At 39.7% G+C, this 14,958-nt stretch overlaps 2 protein-coding genes across 2 annotated transcripts; one reads left to right on the top strand and one right to left on the bottom strand.

Moving 5' to 3' along the window:
• Positions 1-1,321: 1,321 nt before the first annotated feature.
• Positions 1,322-7,566, bottom strand: LOC144053645 (uncharacterized). Its single transcript, XM_077568307.1, has 8 exons — positions 7,078-7,566; positions 6,853-6,971; positions 6,258-6,361; positions 6,007-6,181; positions 4,096-4,213; positions 3,938-4,023; positions 1,497-2,320; positions 1,322-1,428 (listed from the first exon to the last, which is right to left on the bottom strand). The coding sequence occupies exons 1-8, from the start codon at positions 7,480-7,482 to the stop codon at positions 1,367-1,369; spliced, it is 1,893 nt and encodes a 630-aa protein (XP_077424433.1). The 5' UTR covers positions 7,483-7,566; the 3' UTR covers positions 1,322-1,366.
• Positions 7,567-12,072: 4,506 nt separating this feature from the next.
• On the top strand, positions 12,073-14,513 carry LOC144053157 (zona pellucida sperm-binding protein 4-like). The gene is made up of 7 exons (XM_077567279.1): positions 12,073-12,109; positions 12,732-12,916; positions 12,989-13,086; positions 13,531-13,688; positions 13,765-13,957; positions 14,038-14,233; positions 14,430-14,513. Exons 1-7 carry the CDS (start codon positions 12,088-12,090, stop codon positions 14,511-14,513), a joined length of 936 nt encoding a protein of 311 aa, XP_077423405.1. The 5' UTR covers positions 12,073-12,087.
• The last annotated feature ends 445 nt before the right edge of the window (positions 14,514-14,958 follow it).

Below are 14,958 nucleotides of genomic sequence, written 5' to 3'. Positions count from 1 at the left end.
TAAACAAAAATAATTACACATTAACACTACGTACTATCCTGTAGTATTATGTTATGATAGTAACATTTGAAATGACAATTGGTTATTTGACATTATGATTTATGTAATCATTATTACAGTTTGTGGAACTGTGGGTGATTTATACGTTGATATTTGAAATATTTGACATAAATATTGCTTGCAAACATTGTGAATTATGTTACAAAATAGTATTAAAGTAAAGTAGTATTTTCTATGAAATGCAGAAGTCACTTTGGCGTTTTTATTATTATTATTATTATTATTACTATCAGTAGTAGCAGTAGTATATGACCATTTTAAATAGCAACATGTTAAATTATTTGAAAATATTTGATGTTAATAACGTTCAAAATTAAAATTATGAATTACAATTCAAATAATAAAACCAATCCTATTGAGTATGATGGTAATTTGTTACGGTACAGCTGTGTGACATTATTCAAATTATTGTTTGCCATTATTTAAATTATTTCTACATTATTTTCAATTTGTGTTATTTAGTTTTAAAATTATTGTTGTAGATATTTAAAATTAGTTGAATGTATCAGGCATTATTTAAATTACGATTTAAATGAACTTAATTTAAATTATGTCTTAAAATGTTGATTTCACAATCATTAAAATATTATTGTAGATAACGACAACTGTAGTAGAATGATTTTTTTTCTTTCTAAAAGTCGTGCAGTTGTCCACGTGGGGGCAGAGGAGGTTCACCCCATTGTCATGTTGCGGTTTCATTTACTTGACAGATTGAACCAATTCCATTGTTGATCTGATACGTTGCAACGTTGCGCAAAACAATCCCTAAATCGTAAATACTCGATGTAAAGATTGGAACAATAATACCATTGATACTTTTTCTAAATTGTAATTGAAGGAGAGAATCTATTCCAGAACAAACTGCTGTTAAATAGGTGTGTTGTGCAGCTGATAGGATCCACACACAAAACATATATTTGTTTTACTATGGTTTTGCAAAGCATCATTTGAACTTTATTTGCCATAATGTACGCAGGTTACAGATTAAGAAACTGTGTTGGGTGATATTGTGCAGATCATGACACCGCAGCATTTCACACAATTGCAATTTTATTTCCATTCAAATCCCTGATTTGGGAATAAAAAATATATATATATCATTATACAGTGGCAATGCAAAATATGTGACCATTTGTGTACACAAAGATTTGTCACTTTCCGACACTTGTGTCAGTTTTTGAAGGTTTTTTTTTTTTTTTTTTTAATGGAGGCGTTATGAAGGAGATTTGTTGCGAAGGGAATAACATCCAGTCAGCATTGATCCAATCACAATGTTTATTTCCATCGCCATGTTGAAATGTTGACTTTAAGCGAGTTTCTCTGCAATTTCGAAGGGACCCAGTGTGACAACACCTTTCCATTCATAAACTGAGAAAAAAAAAAGAACAGGTCAATTACATATCAATATCAGACACAAGTCAAACTGAAATACGTACCTTGCTGTTGATTAACTGAACGGCCCTTCCTTCCGCTCCAGGTAGTGGTGGTGGTGCTCCAAGTAGTGCCTCCTGCACTTCCTCCAGTGCCACTAGGGTTCCAAGAAACGGTTTGTTTGCCTGTTTGGACGCCGCCGCCACCCGCTCCTCCTCCTCCTGCTCCTCCTGCTCCTCCTCCTCCTCCACCACCACTACCGCTATGCCAGGCGGTTCCAGTGGTTCCTCCGCCAGTGGTCCAGGAAGTGCCGGTTCCTCCGGAGCCACTGGTTGTCCAAGAAGTTTGCTTTCCACCACCAGTGCCGCCGCCGCCGCCGCCGCCGCCGCCGCCGCCGCCGCCGCCACCACCAGTCCCGCCGCCACCAGTGCCGCCGCCACCAGTGCCGCCGCCGCCACCCCCTCCTCCTCCACTGGTGCTGTGCCAGGTGCTGCTTCCAGAGGTTCCTCCGCCAGTGGTCCAGGAAGTGCCGGTCCCTCCGGAGCCACTGGTTGTCCAAGAAGTTTGCTTTCCACCACCAGTGCCGCCGCCGCTGCCGCCGCCGCCACCACCAGTCCCGCCGCCACCGCCGCCGCCACCGCCGCCACCACCAGTCCCGCCGCCAGTGGTCCAGGAAACACCAGTTTGCTTGCCGCCAGTACCGCTGCCGCCACCACCACCACCACCAGTTTGAGAGCCGCCTCCACCTCCACCACCAGTGTTCCAGTTGACGTCTCCTGTTTGAGAGCCGCCTCCACCACCGGAGGTCCATTTGCCTGTTGGGTACTGTCCAACACCGATGGCGTCACAGGTGGAGCATGTTGAATCTGCGCCGCTGGCCTCCCGCCAGCTGTAGCAGGACAAAAGCTGTCAGTGCCGCCTGTGCTCCAGTACAGATGCAGCTCAATAAATGAGAATAGTAACCCTTCAATTGAAACTCATGCATTAATTCACTCACAAACTGTGAAACATTTCATTATCTTGATGATTATAGCTTACAGTTAACTAAAACGTGCAATTCGTCATCCCATGAAATGAAAATATTACTGATAAACATCCACTATTCAATGAGTTAAGTTTACTGCCACCATACAGTGCCCCTTTCTCTTGTAGTTACAAAAAAAAAAGAAAAAAGAAGTCGGGTCATTTGTATCATTGGCAGAACTTACTGCTTTCCTGTTAGTCAGTACTTTGGCACCATGTTGTGGAATTGTAGAGAGTTCAAAAATTAAAGTTAAAAAGGACTGGGCCGGCCCGAGAATGGTTAAAATCCGGGTATAAAGTCTGTGTATGACCCCCATCGAAATGCATTGGGAGTGGAGGCAGGGAATGTCAACCCAAACTATTTTGCAAAAACCATGAATGAACATTTAATATGTGTTTGGCACAAAAACAAGGGGGGGGGGGGTGTAAAGAAGGATACATGAGGGTTTTCTTTTTTTGTAGAAATCAGGTCGGAATTGGCCTTCTGCTAAGTATTTGCATGTGTTCAATAACTGTTTCAGTCAATAACTACTGAAATGAATACATTACAGTGTTCCCTCTCTATATCAGTTCACCTTTTGTGGCCTCGCTGTTTTGTGGATTTTTGTGTAGAATTTTGCATGATTATTTGTTAATTTATGAATTTATTTATTTACAGTAGTACATATACCTTTTTTTTATCTATGAAGGATTGAACATTGAGAGTGTTTAATTAAGAGAAATGTGAGAAAATATTAATGCCTGTCTGAGAAAAGTATATAAAGTGTGATGAGGGGTTTTATAAGCCATTAAATATATTAAATGAATGTAAAAAATAACACTGACTACTTTGCGCATTTCACCTATTGCAGGTATTTTTGGGAACGAGTACCCAGCGATAAATGAGGGAACACTATAGCTATTTTGATCAAGATTATGAAATATTTATTTGAAAATAACAGTTTTTTTAATTTAACTAACATTTGCTATTATTTGTATAAATATCTGATGTTTAAATAATTTCAAATTCATATTTTTCATTATTTAAATTATTAGACATTTGAATTTATTATTCAATTTTTGCTTTGAAATATTTATTATTTATTGAAATTATAATTGATATCATTGACATGTTTGTTAAATTGTTGAAATTAATAACAGATAATAATTATTAAAATTATAAATTTACCTGATTATGCATTTATATATATATATATATATATATATATATATATATATATATATATATATATATATATATATATATATATATATATATATATATATATATACACACACACACACTGATTTAAAGGATACATCTTTAGATATTTGAAATGATTACTGACTCTAATTATTTCAACTATTGAAATTTTTACTACATTGAAATAAAATTCTGCTACTACTACTAAATTATATTAACATTTATACAATACCACTCGACTACATGTAATCTAATTTACAAAGAAGCCCCTGTGTGGGTGTGTCCTTTCTCATCACTCACCCGTTCATTGAATAGGAGCAGGCTCTGTGCTCGCCATCAATGTCGTGACCGGTCGATGTGGCTCTCAAGTTGCAGGTAATGTAAAGCTGTTGTGAGAGTCAACAGAATGTTGTTTTGCTTTTAAAAACCCAGTCGGGCTCTCTTTGGGAGGTGCTCACCATCCCGCTGTCAGCACCCTGGAACCTGAAGGCCTCAAACTGGAACTGGAGCATGCTCTCTGCTGTGCGTTGCATGAACATGGAGTTTGCGCCTGTGATCCTTGCGTCAATTAAACACCTGCATGCAGAAGAAGTCGGGTCAAGTGGGTATCACAGTCTCTGATTTCAAGCTTCACATAAAGTCCTTTATGATAAAATGTTCTTGAAATGAGATAGAGATGCGATAATACGAAGAGCTGCGCGTACCTATTTTTTTTAAACATTCAATAAAATGAGGAGATTTCATAAGAAGCAATGCTGACAAAAGATGCAAACATTTTCTTTGACTTAAAAATGTCACATAGTACTTTTGTTTTTGAAATAATTTTGAAATATTGATTGAAGGGGCATAATGACAAGTGAGACTCATTGTGATGTTTCAAGCTGCACAATGTAAAAAATTGCCGCAAAATACCTTTACAATAGCCTCTTTATTTATATATTTATATTATGACTCAAACACCTTCTAAGTAGCAGATTAACACTTTAGCTGTTCACAATGGGTACTCCTGCAAGCCTCTGGCCAATAGTTTTCAAACTGGATTCAGGTTTGAATTTCCTGCCCTATGTCTGCAAATGTGACTTCTTGTGTACATTTCAGGTTTTGGCCACGAAAGTTAAATTTTCTGCATTGAGCAGCTGTAAACATTGTCTGACTTGAAAGTTCACAACATGAGTTTTTAAATAAGATAAATGTACAGAGTACAGTGAAAAGAGGAACTTGCTCAGGTGTAGTGACTTTATTTCAGTGTAGGACTGATTAGCAATTCACTGACATTAAATTGCAGTGGGTGGTTGAAACATCCCTAAAATTGGATTATTTGAAAATATAGTAATTGCACATTGATTTAATATTTTGGTGTCAGGCTTTAAAGTGGTACGGTTAATAAATCTCTGATCTAAAATTTCACATTGTGGTATAAGTTTTAAATTAGATTCTTTTAGAAATGGTCATATGAAAAGCAGTACTGTTATGTTTGTATTTCTACTTAAGATTCAATTGTGACTGAAACTTCTCAAATCCAGTGATTTTTCAATCTCCTTCAAATTTAATTGATTTAAAAACAGCAATAAAATCATTATTTTTGCTCTATAGTTTCAGACTCCAGCGATATGAGAAAAAAATATCTAACTTTAAACTTTGTGCTGCAAGTTTTTAAAATGAGACATCATATGAAAAGCTGCACTGTGCAGTGAGTGATTATTTCAGCGTGAGACTGTACAGTGGTATGCATAATTCTCCATAGACTTTATACTGATCTGATCGGCCGGATCAGGGATCGGATGATAATTAGGATTTTTTGCAAATCGGTGATCGACTGTAATGTCTTAATTTGCCCGATCGATCAATGACATCATTGATTGGCTCGACAAAATAAGACATTCATGTTATATTTCATGTTTATCAATACTTTTTGCAGGTCTTTTTCCCATGCATTTCAATTGATGTCAATTTTACATGGGTTTTCACTATTCGCGGGTCGGGCCATTCCCTATCGAATGGCGGCGGTTGACTGTAAAGTAAATGTAAACATTGCTCCATATTCTGATTGAATCTGTGATTGGTTATCGCTTCTTCTTTTTTTTTTCAAAATCGAGCGCTGATCTGTGATCGGCTGAAAAAAAATATCCTAATTATCCGACTTGAAATTACACTTTGTAGAGTGACTTTTTAAAACAACATTATTTTAGCGACGATAAAAGTCAAGTTCATTTATATAGCCCTTAATCACACAAGAGTCTCAAAGGGCTTCACATGCCCACAGTTGACAAATATCGACATTCCCTAATTGAGAAAAAGCAGTACAGTTATTTGTTTTAGTGTCTATTTCCATAGTGATGTGGTTACAAGCTGGGACGTCGGTTCCTCACCCCTGATCAAGGAAGGTATATCTGGGGCTGGAGTCCATATCGGGCGAGAGAGTAGCCGTGCAGCTTTCCACAAAAACACGTAGGGGCACGTGGTGGTACTGCCTGACGGAAGCCTCGATACGGATCAGATCTCCCAGGTAGTATTGGTAGCGGGGCCTCTCGTACATCCAGTCGTCTGTGAGGAGAGATTGAATTCGGTCGACATTTTGAAAACCGACAGAGTAGATAAGAAAAACAGATGCTGTACTCACCGGTCCTTAGGGTCAGAGTGAAGTACAAAAACTCCTCGGCAACCCTGACCGCAGAGAACGGTATCCATTGTGGGTCGAGTGGGAGGCTGCTCACGTTGTGGTGCCTGAAGATTTAAAGGTGGTCAAAGCGGGGATGGGACTACGGGTTGTTGTTGTTTTAAGATGACCAAATTTGGTGTTGCTTTGTAGCTTGATTGTGCAAGAAATACTTTCAGGAAGATGTTGGAACATGACGTTAGATTCTACTTTGTCAATAGGTGTGAATGTAAGTGTAAATGCTTGTTTGTATATGTGCGCTCTGTGGCTAACGACCAGTTCTGGTTTACCACACCGCTCACCAAAAGTCAGCTGTGATAAACTCCAGCTCACCTGTGACTATGAACAGGATTAAGCTATAGAAAATTTATATAAGAATGGATTTTCAGAAAAATACAAACAAATAAAAAAATTACATTTTTGTGCATGTCCATATAAAAGGTGCACATTCTGTACTTTACTTCATGATTCACTTTCAAATTGAAACAGGTATTTTTTTTATATCTTAAATTCCCCTTGTGAATAATGCATGTATTTTCATAAGAAAATAATGAGTCACCTTGGGTAGTGACATTCCACAATGACAGCAGCCTCGTTGGTCCTCACAACTGGGGAGCCGCCCAGCGTTGTGGGGTTATAGTTGAGAGTGAAGGTGTAGACGAGGGCTTCATCTGTCGTCTGCAAAATGGAGATGAATAAAAGTCATCAAATGTAGGCTGATGCATTTAAAAAAAGGACGAAAATTCAATATTATTATTATCATTAATAGCGCACCGTGGCTTACCCGTAACATGCTGCCGCACTCTTGCAGCTCGGACTCGTATATCAGCACATTTGCTTGTCTGTCCTCACCCACTGCACCACAGAGACCCAGTGTGAGGTCGGAGGGCTTGATGTTCTGGCCTATTCCAAAGAAGTCCATCTGGACCTCCACGCGTGCTTGCCTCTCCCCGCATTCCACGGAGACGGTTGCTACGGGGACGGGGTGCCTCAGTATAAAATCAGGCACATGCTCAACGGCGGCCGTGGGCCCTTCAGGGTAGGTCCATTGGAGCGGCTTCTCAAGTACATGCTTAGCCTGCTGCTGATCATGGGGCAGCTGACCTACGGGCTTCTGGGACTTCTGGTGTCCGGAGCAGAGGCTGCCCAACAGGGCCAGTGCCACGAGGCACACAGCGGTGTGCTTCATTCTCGGGGACTCACAACAACCAGTGACCCCCACAAGATGCTGTCAGAACGGGAGGCGTGCTTGCCTACTTTTATAAGCAGGCCTTATGGTTGCCTCCCCTCCCACCCTTTGCGTTGGACTGCTCCCAAGACAGCTGATAAGACAAAGTGTCAACCAATCCAGTTGAGTTGACCGCAGTTGTGTCGCGCTTTGTTTTGACTGTGATGCTGATCTCCGCTCAGCTTTAAATTGAAATTGTGCCATCCAGTTGCATAACAAGATCGCGATCTATATTGTGCCAAGTGCAACACAAGCCACAGCTTGACAAATGATTAAACCAGAACCTAAAGTAAGATTATGCCAAACGGGTGGTCCTAATAGAACAACATTGTTCAAAAATCATAGTGTATACTTCTACAAGGGTAATGTGCAAATATGCAAAAATGGTGTATGGAAAGTGCGAATGTTTGGTGGTGGTCGCTAGGCGCACACTAGCAGCCACGCTTCCGTCAGCCTGCCCCGGGGCAGCTGTGGCTACTTAAGTAGCTTACTGCCACCACAGTGTGAATATATGAGTGCAAGAATAATGTATCCATTCCATTGTAAAGTGTTTCGGAGTGTCTAGAAAAGCACTATATAGAAATCTGATGCATTATTTTCAATTCTAAAATAATAAATTATGTGATTATTTCTTGATTTAGACATAAAATTACCGGTAGTTACATTTGTGCATTTCTGAATCAAGAAAAAAAGTTGTGCATAAATTTAGACACCATGTAAAATGCATTCTGAGTGATCGGTCAAAGCATATTTAATTCTTCATGGGAAATTCAAATTAAACTATCAGAAATTTCAACATTGATTAAACGATTAAACAAAAAAGAAATAACGGAAATAATGCGATGGTCTCCATATTTTGCCCCTAAAAATGGTATGCAAACTGATGAGCACAACTGTAGTGTTAGTGGTAGAACTTTATGCTTGATTCATTTCTGGCTTGAATTTGAGTATTAAATAAAAACCCCAAATCCATTTTGAAAGTACTCATTCCTGTTTAAAATGGTCAAATGTTGAGGGGTAATTAGTAAGGCACATGGCAAGACTCAATGTACAAATGATGACAAGCGGTGTAATAAATTTGCTCTGTACCAAGTCAACCCCAAAATCTTCTTTCCAGTAATATGTTCTATGCAGCCCCACTATTCTAAACACAGCATTCTGATTAATATTGTGTTTGTGGAATATCAGTTATGCAGCAAAATCCAACCGTTTTTATCCATCTCATGGGGGCAGCCATTTTGTCATTTGCTGTCAGTGTCAACTGAAAATGACATCACATTTGCTCAGGGCTCAGGTAACGACCAATCAAGGCTCAGCTTAAGAAAAACAGGTGAGCCATGATTGCTTAGCCCTAATATAATTTTCAGTCAACATCAAGTAGCAAAATGGCCACCCACTGAGATTAATAAAAACAGGTGCAGATCTTGCTGCTTAACTCATATTCCACAAACACAATAATCAGAATGCTGTCTTTATACTAGTAGGGGAACCTACAACATATTATTGTAAACAAAATTTGGGGGTTGACGTCCTCTTTAAACATGTTCACGCAAAAACGGGCAATGGCAATCATGCGTTTTCTCCCAGCCAATCAACAGAGATAATGCTAGAATGAATGAAAATCAATAAAAGAAATGTAGAAGTGTACTTGTCTATACAGTATTATAAACATGAGTGAGGATAATGATTCATAATTTTGAAAATGTCACACCTGTACCCCAATTGATGACGGAAGATACAGTACAATTGTGTATGTTTTTTAATAATCAGAATCGTACTGAAAAGATGGCGGTCACCAAAAAGGTTATGTTGACAGTGGGTTAGGGTCACCTGCCCTCCACAGAACATGTCACACACTGCCTTCTGCCAAAGTACATTTGTGCCAATCGATGGTGGACCCCAGCACTATATCCAACCCATGAAAGTTGCAAAATAAGAACATCCAAACAGCTTCCCATATCGTCAGTTTTACATAAAAAGGGAACACCATAACAGCAAGACATCAAGCACACTCACTGTTCACTCTGAGTTTTATTTTTCAAAGAGATGTTCTACACTATAAGAATACTATTTTGTGCAACTCTTGATCAGTGTGTTGGGAACTGTATTTGTTTATGTATATTACAATAACGAGAAAAACATTAGGTATTTGATTTACTCCCTCATATCAAAAACAAGTATGGTAGGTTCGTTAGAGACTAATTGTACATCTGTGTGATTGTCAGAGCAAATCCTTGATTTTAAGTTGGCTGATATTGACATCAGTCATCTGGGATAGGCTCCAGCTCACCCACAGCCACAATGCTACAGACACCGGCTGGGTGGATGGATTGATTGCACTTAGCTGAATTGCATAACCACGGGATGACTTTTTGACAATGAATATCAAGTGGCCGAACCATACAACCCCAACCTCCCAAAAACCCAACACCATCCATTTAAAAGTGAACCGTGTGGAAATTCCAGTAAAGTTGTGATTAGATTCAGCGACATTGTGCTCTTTATTTCCATCGATGCCAAAATGTGCTTGAAGATAAGAGTGTGTGTTTATTTTGTCAAAACTCGGTGAACACAGATAGCGTGACCCGAGCAGTCGCCGGTCATCCAGACCCGTTGAAGGTTTTTATTATGTCATTGCTAAAAACAAGTTAGCATTGTATTCATATGTGGCACTCAGCGGTTGTCCAGGGATTGATGCCAAGTGTAAAATATTCATGTCTTAAGAAACTTTAGACTCTCATTTTTGCTTCACACGATCCCCAACAGGGTTCGACATTAGCGGTGCCCCGATGGCCCGTGGCCACCACGTGACTGTGTCGGAGGCCAGCTGAAGTTAACGAATGATGGCCCGTTACATTGTAAACTTCTAGGGCAGGGGTGAGCAAACTCAGACCTCGAGGGCCGGAGTCCTGCAGGTTTTGGATGTTTCCCTTTTCAAACACAGCTGATATATGATCAGCTCATCAGCCAGCTCTGATTAAGCTTGATAATGATCCTGTTGATTGGAATCAGCTTGTGTTGGAAGAGGGATACCTCAAAAATCATGCAGGACTCTGGCCCTCGAGGGCCCAGTTTGCTCACCCCTGTTCTAGGGCCAGCTTATTAACTAGACAATTTGGCATTTTACTTACCATTACGCTTTCTATTAACAGCTGCAGTACCTAAATAATTAATGGTTGAGATATGAGCAAGTTATTTATTTCACTTAATAGTTTTAAATCCGTCCTCAAAACCAATATAGATTACATTGCATACGTCAGTTGAAAGGTGCGCGGAGGTTAGCATTTAGCTTTGTTGCGTTCCGATCACGGCAGATAATCGCCGCAAATAGTTTTAAATTGGGCGGGGATCGCAGAATTCTCAGCAATTAGTCTTGTAATTGTTTTTAATTTGTTTTATTAACAGTTTTGTAGTTAGCACACAACGCTAAAGTATGCATTCAACTTCTGTGGCTTTCTTCTTTGGCTGTCTTGGAGTACGTTATTATGTGGGTGAGACCCAGTGTGCCACTCAGTGTTCAGACGGAAACTCCAGTTAAATGGGAAATACAGTACTCCTAAATGTACTTGACACACTGTTGTATTAAATTTAATTATTTGCACTTGCCTTGGACTGAAAATAACTTTTACAACCACACATTTTGAATGTGACTTTTTATGGCCACTAGATATTTTTATTTTATTTTATTTACGTATTTCATTTTTAAAATTAATTTTATTGTGTATTCTACAGGGTGTCCATATAGTCTAGACACAGGTAAAAATAAAACTGGCCCTAAAATAGATATTTTTTAATAGATAAAATGCAATGTTTTAGTTATGTTTATTTATTATGAATTACTTTATCTTTTATTATGAATAATTACAGTATTTATTCTCTTGTGTTACTTATTATTACAGCTATCTTGTTGTTTTTTTTGCCTAGTGGCACCGTGCTTGCGGTGATGAAGGGTCGAGTTCTGGTGATGTGCTGTGTTTTTGTCATCCTCAAAAACAGAATGTTTGTTCAATCATTGACATTGTATCATCAAAGAAAGAAAGCAATTTTCAACACTTGAAATTGGCAAATATTTTAAAATAATTTAAAAATAAATACAAAAACCACACACATGTGTGGGGATGGACTAATAGTATAGATTTTTGAAAAAAATGTTAGTTTGACCAAATTTTGACCCAGCGATATACAGGGCCAGTGCTGGTTCTGGCACTGGGAGTGCCACCACAATGTGACTCTTGAAAAGGCTTAACGTAGAACCCTGCCCAACCAGTTTTGGTGAAGCCAATAGAGGGACTATCATGTCAGCATGACCCACACCTTATAAAATCACCCAGCGTGTGTGTGTACTGCAACATTAAGGCGATGAAGTTGATTGGTCTCCTTGCGCTCGGCCTGCTGCTGAGTTGTGAAGCTGGTGCTCAAAAGTCCACCAACCAGTGGGGTCAGCAAACCACCACCGGGGACACAGACCTATCTTGCGAGGTGGGGGCACACCAAAAGATACGGTGTGGCCTTCCCGACATCTCGGCTTCTGAGTGTCAAACAATCAACTGCTGCTATGATGGCAATATGTGCTACTATGGCAAACATGGTAGGTCAAATCTATTTTATTTGGACTGCTGTTCCCTCGCTAAATCTGGCTTCATTGCTCCCACGACAATGCAAATTTTTCAAGCGATCGTTTTGTATATGAGTTTTTACCATCTGGTGTACAACCGTATTTCTGTGGCTCGAAAATGTACCCATTTACAAATTTCATTGAGAAAACCATCCTTGCTATTTGTTGTTTTTGTGCTTAGGCCAAAACAATAAAAGCATTGATTTGGCGCCATCTGGAGGCATCTTGGTGTCGAGGAAGCTAATTAAGTTAGCAGAGACATGTTGATTAAGACAATGCGTATATTTGGACATGCTTTTTCCCCTATTTTGTGGCAACTGCAATGGTGTCTTGAGATATGAGTGGTACTGTAATGCATTTGCATGTGGCTAAGGACAGCCACATTCAATTAGTCTTATAAAACACTGGGAGGACAGTGCAACACGATAAACACCCACATGCAGGAGCTGCCGTTAGCCACAGCTCACGCCCAGAAACTCACACGCATGTAATGCAACTTTTCATCTTTGCAGGTTGATCTAGAACGTATCCCTGTGTCAAAATGTGTTGTCTGTACTTCTGCTCCTTCGATGTTTTCATTTGGTGTTGTGCTCAGTGACTCTCCAGTGTACCAAGGATGGCCAGATGATAGTGGTGATCAGCAGAGACGCCACCTTACCCCGTGTCGACTTGGAGTCCCTTTCATTCATCTCCAATGAGCCCGGGTGCGGCCCGGTTGACAGCACGTCGGCCTTTTCCATCTACCAGTTTTACGTCACGGCGTGTGGTACTGTCAGCACGGTGAGACCAGTCCCACTTAAAAGTGTGCGCTACTCCAGCAAAATAGAGTGTAATACTTCAAACTTCCTGCAGGAGGAGCCTGGTGCTGTAATCTACGAGAACGCCATGTCTGCCTCTTATGAAGCCTCTGTTGGACCCTATGGAGCGATTTCCAGGGACAGCCGATTTGAGTACGTATGTGATTCTCTTCTTACTATGCAATCACAGGGCACAGGGCATATATAAATATATATGTGTGTGTGTGTGTGTATATATATATATATATATATATATATGTGTGTGTGTATATATATATATATATATATATACGTATATATATATATATATATACATTGGACTTCAATTTCAAATTCTAATTCAAATACTGTAGTACAATTCAGATTCAGGTTTTCATGATTCAAATTAAACAATACAAATTCCATGTATGAATTAAAATTTAGTTTTTCAATGTAATTATTCAAGTTTAGAGGTTATATTTCAAATATAAATGACTGTTTCTGGTGACACATATTTAAACCTATAAAGTAATCTACTGCCTATTGTTCGTAAACATTTTGAAAAGCTGTATTGGATGCAATTTGACTCGGTGTAACTAATGTTGTGGTTCCTCTCAGGCTGGCCGTTAAGTGCAGATATGCCGGCACGTCCGTTGAAGCAACTGTCATCCAGGTGCACCAGGTTCCCGTACCCCCTCCAGTCACAGCTCTGGGGCCCTTGAACGTGGAGCTCAGACTGGGCAGCAACAGACACACAGTCAAGGGTTATTTGAACGGTGGGTAAAGAACTTTGTGATGTTGGCCATCGGAAGTCACTTTGAATTCACCATTCTATAAACGCTGTCTGTACAGAGGTAGTGGTCTTCGACCACTTCTACGCCGATAGTGACTATCCGGTCACAAAGGAGCTCAAGGAGCCCGTGTACGTCGAGGTCCGGATCTTGGGGAGGAGTGACCCCAACCTGGTCTTGACCCTCAAGCGATGCTGGGCCACTGGTGATTCCTACCCTCACAGCATACCTCAGTGGGATTTGCTGGTTCATGGGTAAGAGTAAGTGCCACTCCTTTAATCAGCATTTTTAAGTGTTTAAGACTGGACATCTAATCCCACTTCCTTAATTTCAGTTGCCCATATGCAGATGACCGCTACAAGACGACCCTGGTACAGGTCGACTCCTCGTCAAACCTTGAGTTCCCAAGCCACCATCGTCGCTTTTTCTTCAAGATGTTCACTTTTGTATCCACCACGACATCCCATACTGGCAAGGGAGGAGCTGGAAAGGGAGGAGCGGTTCCAGAGGGCACTCCTCTCATGCAAAAGGTATATGCCAAATACTGTATGCAGTATAGCCCATATGTTTTTTTTAAACAATGTTATCTACGAGTTTGCAGTTTTAACACGGCAAGATCTGAATATAGCCTCGCTTCATAACTACCCTTCAAGTCTCTGACCAAACAAACGTGCATGAAACTTGCACAATACTCTGTTTTAAAGAACTGATTTTATGTTTCCCTAGGTGTATTTCCATTGTGAGACAACAGTGTGTAAGCCCAATCAAGGAAACGACTGTGAGCCTCATTGCTACAGAGGGAGTAAGTAGTCATACACTCTCTCTCTCTCTCTCTATTTGACCTTATGACTGCAGTTGACATCCTACATCTTATTTTCCTGCACAGAGAGGGACCTTGGGGGTACCAAACTAACAACCACAGATTCTGACAGCGCTTTGGTTAGCAGTTTGGAAATTCAGTTTATTGATCCAAACTAAAAGCATGGAATTTCATCACCTGGGATTTACAAGAAATACATGCTGTTAATACAATGAAATGTTGGAGTGGAAATAAACACTGAAGTTGCTGTAGGTGTTGTATAAGTCATATGTCATTTATTTCCCAATTGCAGTACACATAAGATGTTGAAGTTTCATAGGGACACCCTCGAAGGATCAAAATGTCACAATTTAATGCAACAACAAAGCTATAATCTTATTTTGAAAAGTGTTTTATACCAATTACTTCCTAACAAAAATAATAATAATTAAACTC

Source organism: Vanacampus margaritifer, chromosome 6 (genome assembly GCF_051991255.1).
Source record: "Vanacampus margaritifer isolate UIUO_Vmar chromosome 6, RoL_Vmar_1.0, whole genome shotgun sequence".
Classification (NCBI taxonomy): Eukaryota; Metazoa; Chordata; class Actinopteri; order Syngnathiformes; family Syngnathidae; genus Vanacampus; species Vanacampus margaritifer.
The sequence above is the reverse complement of the archived record's forward strand: the minus strand, read 5'-3'. Positions and strand labels throughout refer to the sequence as shown.